This window comes from Miscanthus floridulus, chromosome 1 (assembly GCF_019320115.1).
Source record: "Miscanthus floridulus cultivar M001 chromosome 1, ASM1932011v1, whole genome shotgun sequence".
In the NCBI taxonomy this organism is placed as follows: domain Eukaryota; kingdom Viridiplantae; phylum Streptophyta; class Magnoliopsida; order Poales; family Poaceae; genus Miscanthus; species Miscanthus floridulus.
Genome location: NC_089580.1, coordinates 6142664 through 6154258, shown reverse-complemented (window position 1 = coordinate 6154258; position 11595 = coordinate 6142664). Strand labels below are relative to the sequence as shown.

At 43.7% G+C, this 11595-nt stretch overlaps 1 protein-coding gene across 1 annotated transcript; it reads right to left on the bottom strand.

The window, feature by feature from the left end:
• Positions 1 to 4124, bottom strand: LOC136471732 (uncharacterized). Its single transcript, XM_066469492.1, has 3 exons — positions 3979 to 4124; positions 3465 to 3728; positions 1 to 345 (listed from the first exon to the last, which is right to left on the bottom strand). Exons 1-3 carry the CDS (start codon positions 4013 to 4015, stop codon positions 140 to 142), a joined length of 507 nt encoding a protein of 168 aa, XP_066325589.1. The 5' UTR covers positions 4016 to 4124; the 3' UTR covers positions 1 to 139.
• Positions 4125 to 11595: the final 7471 nt, after the last annotated feature.

The following is an 11595-nucleotide window of genomic DNA, read 5'->3' as shown; positions in this document are numbered from 1 at the left end:
TGAGAATTAGGATTCTTTCAGCTAGGTGAACAGCATTCACAGATTCGTTAGTCATATTGTAGCCACTGCTGGAAAAAAACATGTATTTGACAAACGGACACCAATGTAGCACATGTGTTATGAAGTTGATATCTGGTTCCTAAGAACTTTGTTTAATGGCTTGCGCCTCTGCTGCAGCCATGGGATCTGCTGTCTCTTCTTCTTTCTCGCCCTCCCTTTCAGCGGCCAGTTTCTCCCTGTGCAGCTTCTCTGCTGCCTGCATTGCTGCACGGTGCTCTGCCTGCAGCCGCTGCATCTCCTCTTCCTGCTGCTGCCTCTCGAACCAAGTGTCCGCATCAGCCCAAACTGAACACAGATAAAACATACTTGTGAGAAATAAGGTTATGTGTTGCTAGCAATCAATGCTGATGAAACACTCAGACGAAGCTAAAACCCCATACCAGTCATTTTTTAAATGTCTACAAGCTCAAATAATTGAAGCATAGACAGCAAAGGGACAATCTAGGCATCTAGCTATTCTGGATTTTCTTTTGGGTCTTACTAAGCAATAAGTAATACAACAGATCCACAAATAATGAAAAAAATATGCAACTTTTTGGACAAGAGATAAAGAGAATCAACAGTACGTTTTTTAATGCACTTTCAATTGGATTGACTGGACCTCAAGTGCTATTGCCAATTTACTATCATCTGAGCATAACAAATTTACAATGTTAAAATGAAAGGAAGTATAAAAATTTCAAGGGAATAATTACAATCATTCTACTGGGCAAGAGTTCATCAGACCATAAACTATAACAAATGCTCCTTCCATGTTTTTTCTTTTTCAGTTGCAAGGGCCAAGGGATACAAACGTTTATTTCAGCAGCTCGGAAGCCTAAAAGTTACCATTGTCAGTTTTTTCTTCTCTCCTTGTTTATCAATATTATATACAGTAAGGGTACTCCCCAACTGATTTCACCAAAAATAATAACCACTAACTGATTTCACGCAGAGAGCCCATTCTGCAATCAATATGGGGAATTCTAACAGATATGACATGTGTAAATGTGATTTTAGCTTTAGGACCAACAATGGTGTATAGGACAATAGAAAACTAAAAAATGTATAACCTGAAACCTGTCTTATCCCTACCCTCTTATGTCAATAAAGAACTGTCATTGTGTATTACTCTACGTTAGTTAAAACTCTATTACACACTCATAACTCACTCTTTGTCAGACAGTATAAACTCTTTTTTCTACTAAACTAATTTATTGAGCTACATGAAAAAATCAATGATATAGGCATCAGGTCAGGTCAGAACCTTGGTGCCAAATTATAGTTACTGGCCCTGTAGAGATGATCGGGTCATCCGGTGAATGGTGACATTATAGTTACTGCCAAATTATAGTTGTTGGGCTTCGCTTAATTTTAAATAAAACTTTACAGTGGGGGCCTCTCCTGCTGTATTTTAGGTTCAAAAAAAAATGGTACAACATGTGGACCAATGGTAAAAGTAGGAGTTCAAAATATTATAGTTAAAAATACTTTTAAATTTGAAACCTGTAAATGTTTTATTTATATGCAATTGTACTAACCTAAATATACCTCAAAGCACGGACGGGATTGTCACCCAAATAAGAACAGTGGTAACAATTCATTGCTCAGATGGTTGTCACCCAATGCGGGCGCTAGGGCATGGACGGGTGAGGTTGCAAGTTCAATCCTCTAGACAGTATTACAGTAAACCATTGAGACATATTAAAAACACATTTTCCCCGGAGTTTTCCACTAATGATCCTTTAGGCAAACAGAACCAGACCTGGCTCTGTATCAGACTATTTTCCAGTTGAACAAGCAAACCACCCTAGCCATATTGCAATCCAGAGCGTCACTTCATGTAATTTGAACTACACCTAAGTTAAGGTTCAGACAATGGAACCCTGGCAGTAAAACAGCTGCCCTTACCTTGAGACAGCTTAGATTAGGATAGGGAGGATGATAATATGTCATGAACAACCTACCCCAATCCATCCTGGGTCTCCAGATTGAAAAAAAAAAATTGGTGTCTATATTTGATAAAGCAGCTTGAACAATAAACATAAGCGTATGCAAAACAATTTCCATTATCTACTAAAATCACTTCAGCAGTTCCAACAAATGCTATTGATCAAGGTAACATGCTGGCTAAACAGCTGGTCAACTAACCTATGTGGTTGGATAGGTCCTATTACTAGCTTCACCTCTAATGAAGGATAAGGTGATGAACAACAGCGGCAATGGCAACTGCATTATGTATGTGTATGTGTATTAACTTAACCGCTGATGGACGATAAGAAGATAACTAGGTTCCATTCTCTATGTGTATTCGGTGCTACTCTACTGTTTATCTATGTACCTTTCTCTATGTGCATTCTCTATGTACCTTTGAAAAGCAAAAAAACCTAAGCTGATTGGATTACTAGAGAACACCAATGAACTGCCGCACCATGAAAACCATGAATTGCATTACTATTAGCACACTGTAATGTAATGAAGATATAACCTCACAACTCTGAACTATCTTCCTAATTATCATATAGCACAGAAGTATTTCTTTCCTTCTGTATGCTGGCCATAAGATGTGAACTGGAAAAAATGGAATATTGCAGACCATAACAGAGATTTTAACACAGTGGTTTGAACCAAACCAAGTAGGGTTTTTACCGCAAAACCAATTCTGATAACTACAAGGCCCTAAAAGTTACAAAGCACAAACAACTGCTTATCTGTTCATTGCTTCTAAGTACAAAGCTTTATAAAAGAATGCTTAAAATCAACAAATCAAGATCTTATACACAAAGAACAGCCATCAACCACAACTTGTTGACATTTGAACAATTGAGTTCAAGCACAAGGATCCATCTTGCTTGTGCATTTAGGAAGAGATTTTGTTATAGTCGGAGACAAAAGTTGCCACGTATGATAACATCCAAAAATCTGTAGAACTGTACTGGTATATATCTTGCTTGCGCATTTAGAAAGAGATTTTGTTATAGTTGAAGACAGAAATGGCCGCATATATGAATAACATCCAAAAATCTGTAGAACTGTGCTGGTATATACGTGATGGAGCATTTATTTCAGCATTCACTTTTCACAAACATCCACATTTTCCCCCAGATAACTACTGCGAGTTCCAATCTTATGCATTCTCACTTTTCAGTTCCAATCTTATGCATTCTCACTTTTCCCCCAGGAACACAGCTATAAATTGTACTAATGCGACCCTAGTATTTATATTACCTAAAAATCATAAGCAATTTCCTCACCCTTAATGTTCCAACCATGCTTTTGAACCGAATTACAAACATTTTTTTTGTGAAGAGTTATTAAGTTAGTCAGGCAACCAAAACAAGCAATCGAGCAGCTGCTAAGGCAGGGCACGACCAAATGAAGAAGCAAAAAGAAAGACAGGGAGAGAGAGGAAACGGAAGGCTCACTTGGCTGGGCAGCCCATCCCTGCTCCCCTCCCTTGATGCGCTCGGGGAAGGCGTAGTTGACGGTGAGCACGCGGCCGAAGAGCTCGGCGCCGTCCATGTTGTCCATGGCGGCGGCGGCGTCCTCGCGCTCGAGGAAGGTGACGAAGCCGAAGGAGCGGTGCTTCTGCGTGGACTGGTCGAGCGGCGTCTTGACGTCCTTGACCTCGCCGAAGGGCACGAACGCGGCGTGCAGGATCTTCTCGTCCACCTCCTCCGCCAGCCCACCTGCACCCATCAATCAAGGTCGAGGAAGCTCGGATTAGTCCACGGGCACGGGGAATTCGTCCGTTGGACGACCCACAACCAAGGAAGTACAAGGTCCTGTCGTGGCCACCGCGAGTATTCTCGCTGAGGAATTTCGTCGAGCAGGTGACGCGCGCGGCCAAGAAGGTGGGAGATTGGACAAGGGAGCGCGCGCGCGAGGAAGGGGAGGAGGAGGAGGAGGAGGAGGAGGAGGAGGAGATGGTGGGCTTACCGACGTAGAGGGTGTTCTTCTGCACGGGCTGGTTCATGTCTCCGGCGGCGAGGTAGGCTGGTGCGTCCGGACAGGAAGACGGGAGGTGTATGGCTTGGGGTTTTGGCTTCTCTGCTCGCTGGACGGAGGAGCTGAAAGATCCGGACTGGCGTATTGTATACAGTCTTTACTCTTTATTTAGTCGGAGTCGACCAGAACCTTACTAATCATCACGAGTTAGTACCAGATTAATCCCTAATGTTGTTCATGCATGATCGGTTGCACAAACCAAACAAGTATGCATCAAAGCGGAGAAAATTGGAATTTTGTCATTACGAAACTTAAGCTTCGCTCATTTGCCATCTTTCTAAAGGGATTCGTTACTTTGTCATTATCGCACACATATTAGAATGCACTTGGACTAAAGCCAGGTCTACATGTCTACGTGTTTGGTTGGAGGGATGAGATAACGGATTTTTCTATGGTCAGAGGATGTTTGATCATCCGGACGTTCTCGTTCGCGGGCTGCGACACCAGCCCAACGGCCCAACAGTTGTATTTTCTCGTTCACTCGCCTCTAACCATAGCCTGCTGTCTCTATATTCAGAAGGCTCTCCATTGCAGCGTCACAACCGTGCTTCACCGCAACCGCACTCCGGCGCGCCGCCTTGGCATTCTCAACGGCGTCCTTGAGCCCACCGGTCGACATCTCCACCACGTCCGAGCACACCCTCCGCCTCCCTATATCTCCATCGCGCCTCCTGTCTGCCACAGCCTTTTCCAGCGTGCGGGAGCAGTGACAGCTCGCGGCGGCTCCACCAGAGCGGCATTCTACATCGGACCTACCATGGCCTTCTCCACCGTAGTGATGAGCTCCACGCCACCGGCAAGTTCTACACCGGTGTACTCCACACGTCGACGAGCCTCCATTCTCCCAAGCAACAAGGAGATGTTGCGCGCATGCGCATGTTGTAAAAGTATGTTTCAAGTGTTTTAGATGTTTCAGATGTACGTTACAAGTGTTTCATATGGATGTTGCAAAAGTAGATTGGAATGTTGCACATGTTGCCATGCCTATATACGTATGTTACAAGAGTTTATTCAAAATGTTTCATCTATTTTTTTTTTCATCTACGTAAGTTGCAAGTGTTTTTATCTAGATGTTCCATATGTTTTACAAATATGTTGCAAGTGTTTCATCTGGATGTTGCATATGCTTGCAATTACTTTCAAGTGTTTCAGACGTATATTGCATGCGTTTTTAGTTTTTTGGACGTATGTTGCAAGTGTTTCATCGGAATGTTGCAAAAGTAGATTGGGTGTTGCACATGTTGCAATGCGCGTGAAAAACGGAGGGGGCGCAAGCTGTCCCAGCGCGCGGTTTTGCGGGGCGCGCCCCGCGTGGGCTTGCGAAACGCATGCGCGGAGATGGAGTGTAGGCTCGCGTGCGTTCGTCTGGACATCCGGGCGTTAGCACTACCAATGAAACGACCTGAGCAAATTCAGCCCGGCCCGACCTGTCCCGCGGGCCTAGCCTGAGCCCGATGGGTCTTAGCCCGCCCATAAACCATACTGGACAGGGCTTGGACACATATGTTGCTGCCCAGAAAAAATTTTCTTGGCCAGAGCTTGGCCTGAAAGACTGTTTTTTTGCTATTTTACACTATATAATACGCGGCACGGCCCGCCCAGGCCTAGGCCCGGCCAGAGCCCGGCCTTAAAAATTAGATCCGACCTATCCAGTGGGACGGTCATGGGCGGGACTTTTTTAGCATGAAATAACCTGGCTTTTTTTTGTCCGGTCCAGCCCGCAAATGCTCAGCTCTACCCAAGAGATAAATCAGATAACAGATGTCTTAACCCCGTTAAGTATGAGGTCCACAAGTCATTCAAACATGGCTTCTTCAGTTCTTCTCCTTCATCTGTTCTTTCATTCAAGCCATGGCCGTGCTCGCGTCCGCGCTGCCGGTTGTAGCCCTGCTCGAGTCTGCCGCCCGGCCATCACGCCCAGGGCCCTTGGCTCCGCAGCTGGTGTAACAGAACCGACCAAATCATAAGAACGTAAGTACAAAAACAATCACCGAAGCGATCAAGTTCCTGTACTTAAGCTCCCATAATCCCGGTAGTCCGGAAATCACGAAGGATTTCAACCAACTCTCGACATACAAACCAAGATCGTAGTGATTCAACACAACACATCATCCGTTACAACATTTCATAAGTAGCATTCGAATTACATCCATCAGAGTTGAAAGAGAATATTACAAACCAAGTTTGAGTGTGCGGAAGCAACATAGTTTGGTATAAAATATCATAGTTTTCAATTACATTGCCAAGTCTGAGTCATGTCCCACAAAAGCATTATCAGGTACGAGAACTAGTAGAGACCGTGCCCAACGGTATAGTCTTCATCCCCAGCTGGGAGAAGGCAGTACTTGCAGCAACCAAAGTAGAACTGGTCATCTACAATAGGTGGGAGATAAACCCTGAGTACAAGAAGGTACTCAGCTAGACTTACCCGTCAAAACCAGAAATAAAAGACACCAAGGATCATGCAAGGCTTTTCAGGTGGGCTAGCTTGACACAGTTGCATAAAAGAGCTTATGATTATAGTAACCAATTTAAACTTAGCATCAAGCTTATCATTATTTACCTGTCCACTAGATTAGCACCTATACTAGAGCACTCACTTATTAGGAGCAAACAATATTAACCATAGCAGGTATAATAAGGCTGTCATCATCATATCATCATTTCCGAACCATTAAGTTATTAAGTGTATCTACATTGGAGATAAGCCCGTCAAGTTCTCACTAACCGGGAGAGACGGCGACTCCAATCGAATTACAACTCAGCTGAGGGGGTATTCCTAACTCTCACCCTGGCATACTTAGCAAGGGTAGCCGTGGGTTACCTTTGGTACATCTCAGGAACCAAATTCGCGGGTTCGATCAGCGCCAGCACTCTCAGGGATTACCCTTCTGCCAGGACGATCAGGACTTTTAAATCACCTGCCCTTGGACTCACGCCTACGGCTCCCTTCCGAGGCGCACTTTATACTTATCGACTCCCGGCCTGAGGTGAGCTACTCGGCTTCGCGGTCGGTCATCGGACACGGCCAACTAAGAGAGAGGCATGCGTTCAACATGAACAGGAAAGGCTCCAAGAATCAGTCCTTAAGCGACACAGACGGAGTCACTACAAGCCGGCAAGCCTCCGTCCGGTCTTTATTTCAAATTAAGACTGGTTCTTTTCCACGATAGCAAATATAGCCAACCGTGCCACATGTATCTTTCTATATCTCGCAGGTGACAGGAAATCACCCGACTTCTACCGCGTTAAAGCAGGGCTAAGCACTACTCGAGCCTGAGCTACATAGGATTCAGGGTAACAATATCTGGACAAGGATTGGGTAACCAATGCAGCAATTGTTTGCATCCAACACCTAAACTTAATGCAACAATATATTTATAACAATAATACTGTAACTGCATTTCGAAAATTAGGAGGCTTAATATGCTCCGGGGCTTGCCTTTCACAAAGTTGCAAGGACGGTGGTCCGGGCACTCAATGGCGACCTCATCTGGCACTTCTCCTGAAGGCTGCTCCTCCTGAATCTCCGGAGTCGGCTGCTGCTGCTCGCTCGGTTCCTCGAATTCCAGCAGGGTTACTCCTTCCGGTACACCTATTGCATGCCGATGCAAAAGATAAATATCATGGATGCATACGGAATGACATGATGCTCATGATGAATGAATCACAGTAAGTGTTTACCGAAAACATCACTGGATACTCGTTTACCGAGTAAGACTAGCCCTATTCAAATCACTTTAAGCATGTATCTAACTTAACTTAAAGAACAAGATCAACTTACCTAACTTGCATAACCTAAGATAAAGATGCTCATCTTCGGTTAAAGGCCTAACACCTAGGAACATTACCACAACTTAGAAATAGTAACGGTATACATAATTTAACATTTAAAGTTTCATATGCATACAAGTATTCCCGTAATTAAATCACAACAAGAGTTATATAAATCCAAATGACTTGTATGAGGACATTCTGGAAAGCTTATGAAATGTTCTACAAATCAATGGTAAACAGCAAAGCATGATTCTGATGTTAACCAAATTCATTTCCAGCAAACCTAGAATCTATCCAGAATGACAGGGTTACTAACTTAATTATTTAATGATTGTGCAAAAACATACTTTCATCAAACCAAGTTTACCAACTTGTTTTTCATACCTAAGAAACATCAGAAAGTATAGTACCAACTTCTAAATAAATTATTTAATATCCTTTTCCAATTTATTTAGTTAATTAGGTGATTTAAGCAATATATAGTAAAACTATTCATAAAAATCTACAAAAATTACAGTAGCTATCTCATGCTGCACATAGACTACCATAAAAATTTCAAAGCCATTGGGCAAACATAACTTGCTGTATCCAAAATAACAGATGACATGTCTAATTTGAGCATAATTAGGAAACCCTAATGAAAAGTGTCAAGCAATAGATTTCACATTTTTCCTAGCATCATTCTAGCATAAGAACCTTACTCACCAAATTTTACATATACTGGATCTATAGAAAAATTATGAAAATTCACACAAGATCCATCCATTAATAAAAGGAATTTCTATAACTTAAAAACTACACATGCACTAGCTCTGAAATTTTAACCAGAGCTTCTAATAAGCAATAATAGACTACCCACAAAATTTCATAATTTTTGGACCACAGAAACTCAAGATAAAATTCAAACAAGTTTGCATGTATCCAAAAACACATTTCAAAGTCCTATTTAATAAATCCAGAATTTCTAAAACATGTGCCCATATAATATTTTTATTAAATACTAGACAATACTAGGAACTCAACAAAATTAGAACCATAGCATTTGGATCTATATATTAAGAAATACAGATTTTTGAATATCAATACAAATCTGTGAAATAATAAAACAAAACAAATAAGGAAACAAAACTCAGCCACAGTTGGGCCGGCCCGAAGGAACAGCGGCCCGCGAAGCGTACAGGCATGGCCCAAGATGCGGCGTAGCCCAGCTTGCTCCCGCCGCGCGCGTCAGCGGCTGACAGGGTGGACCCGCGCGTCAGCGAGACAAGCAGGGGACGGAGGAAGACGACGGCGGGAATCGCCGTCGGTGGCTTCTCCGGTGAGACCAACGGTGCCAACAGTTTTGCCTCACCCTAGCGGACCTAAGGGAACCATCTATTACAGCTAAGGACGCAGCTAGAGGGGGCGGCGATGGCCACAATGGCGCTCGGTCACGGCATGGCCGGCTTCGGCGAGGCTGCGACGTCACGGCCCTAGTGGCTCACTCAAAGAGCTTCAGCGTCACATACAGAAGCTAGCGCAAGGGAGAGAAGGGGCGATAAGGGGCTCGAGCAGCACGGCCACGTGCGAGCTCGGCCGGCGGCGGTCATGGCGACCCGGTGGAGCCGCGCTCACGGTGAGAGCTACCTTAGGCGAAAATGGAGTGGCGGTGGGGTCGAGGACGTGGAGAGGCTCACAATGGTGCTGTGGTTCAGAGGAATCGAGCAATGGCGCTCGGTTTTTGGTGGAATTGGCTCGGTGCTGCTTTGGCGTTCTGGTCGCCGTGCTCGCGCGGAGGAAGGAGAGGGAATGCAAAATGGAACGGGTGACTCGGCGGGCAGACGCTGGGGGCTTCAAGACGCGGCTGTCCGTGCCAGGGCGTCCACGGCACGTGGCCTACGTGCTCAGGCGAGCGGCGACGGGTGGCGCCACGCGGCCAGCAACCTCTGAACCGGTCGGCCACAACGCTACTAAACGTTTTCTGAAAACGCGATTCAGAAATCATTGACGGTGACTGACGGAGCGAGTTAGACGGTGATTTGCTCCTAAACCGTGACGAGTTAGTGGAAGATTTGAACATCAAAGCTGTAGACCTATCTTCCCTCTACAAATTATTTTTAATGACCAACACCTAAAACGCCATGGATCCGAAGTTACATGAAGCCAAAGTGAGCTCGATCCAACTGAAATGCAGTTAAGACTTAGCGTATTTTTCAGTGTTGAAATCAGCATGTATTTCTGACTTGTGGGCCATGTTTGAGCATGTTCTAGCCATTTTCATGAGTTGGTCATAAAACAACTTTTGTTCCTTGATAAATTTTCTACAACTTTTGTAAAGAGTGCACAACCATGCAAAGTCTCTAAGTTGGACTTTTGAATCAGTCAAACAGTGGCACTCTAGGGTTCATTTCAAGTCAAACTTCCATGCAAGGGCAATTTTGTCATTTTGACCTACATGAACAATGTCCAAACAATTACTCTAAGTGTAGTTAAGGTGTATTAGACCATGATCAACCACTTTACACAATTGTTATTCCATTTCAATTGATCACATGTGATGAAACAATCAAAACAAGCAATTTACCCAATGTTGCAATGAAATGTTTCGCATGTTTCATGACTTTGTGATTATTTTATACTTGGCACATTACTACCCTATTGCCATGTTTCAAGGTATGAGAGTTTCATGTTGCATTCACATGTCGCACTACTACCACTCTAAGCAATCAAGCATGAAACACATACACTTTAAAATGTTGCATATGTATGTTTCAATGATAATGGCATGATGACATGGATAATGCACACGTTTATGAAATGACATGCAATTTAGTGGAAGCCTAAACACCTAGGGTGTTACAGCCCTCCCCCCTTAGAAAAATCTTGTCCCGAGATTTGGAAAGCGTACCAATCAGTATAGAAAGCTGGATAGTTTTCCTTTAAATAATCTTCCCGCTCTCAGGTTGCATCCCGTTCACTATGATTACTCCAAACTACCTTGTATAATTTAACCACTCGTGTACGAGTCACTCTTTCTTGTGTATCCAGAACTTGCACGGGCTTTTCCTCATAAGAAAGATCAGATTTCAAGTTGACTTTCCTTGTTGCTATTCTTTCCTCGGGAATACGGAGACACTTCTTCAGCTGGGACACATGGAATACCGGGAATATAGCTCCCATCTCATGTGGTAGATCGAGCTTATATGCTACTCTTCCACTTTTCTCGATGATGCGGTAGGGTCCAACATATCGAGGCTCAAGCTTCCTTTTAATTCCAAAACGCTTGACTCCTTTCATAGGGGATACCTTCAAATAAACATGATCACCTACTTCAAACTCAATAGGTTTTCTTCTCTTGTCAGCATAGCTCTTTTGCCTAGCCTGTGCGGCAGTCATATTCTTCTGTATAGTTCGGACTTGCTCTTCGGCTTCTTTTACAAAGTCAATACCATAGAATCTTCTTTCCCCGGGTTCCACCCAGTTCAAAGGAGTTCTACACTTGCGGCCATAAAGAGCTTCAAAAGGAGCCATTTTGATACTCTCTTGATAACTATTATTATAAGAGAATTCAGCGAGAGGTAACCAGTCTTCCCAAGAGCCTTTGCAAGAGATAAGACAAGCCCTAAGCATGTCTTCAAGAATTTGATTAACACGCTCCGTCTGTCCTGATGTTTGCGGATGATAGGCAGAACTACAGATTAGATGAGTGCCAAGATTCTGATATAAGCACTCCCAAAAGCAAGCCGTGAACTGAGGTCCTCTATCAGAAATAATGGATTTGGGTACACCATG

What these genes read in the sequence shown, in the direction of transcription:
- LOC136471732 (XM_066469492.1), bottom strand. Translation starts at nt 4,015, where the DNA reads ATGAACCAGCCCGTGCAGAAGAACACCCTCTACGTCG. An exon ending in GAAGAACACCCTCTACGTCG is followed by an intron (nt 3,729 to 3,978) that starts GTAAGCCCACCA and finishes TGATGGGTGCAG; the next exon opens with GTGGGCTGGCGGAGGAGGTG. An exon ending in GGGATGGGCTGCCCAGCCAA is followed by an intron (nt 346 to 3,464) that starts GTGAGCCTTCCG and finishes ATCTGTGTTCAG; the next exon opens with TTTGGGCTGATGCGGACACT.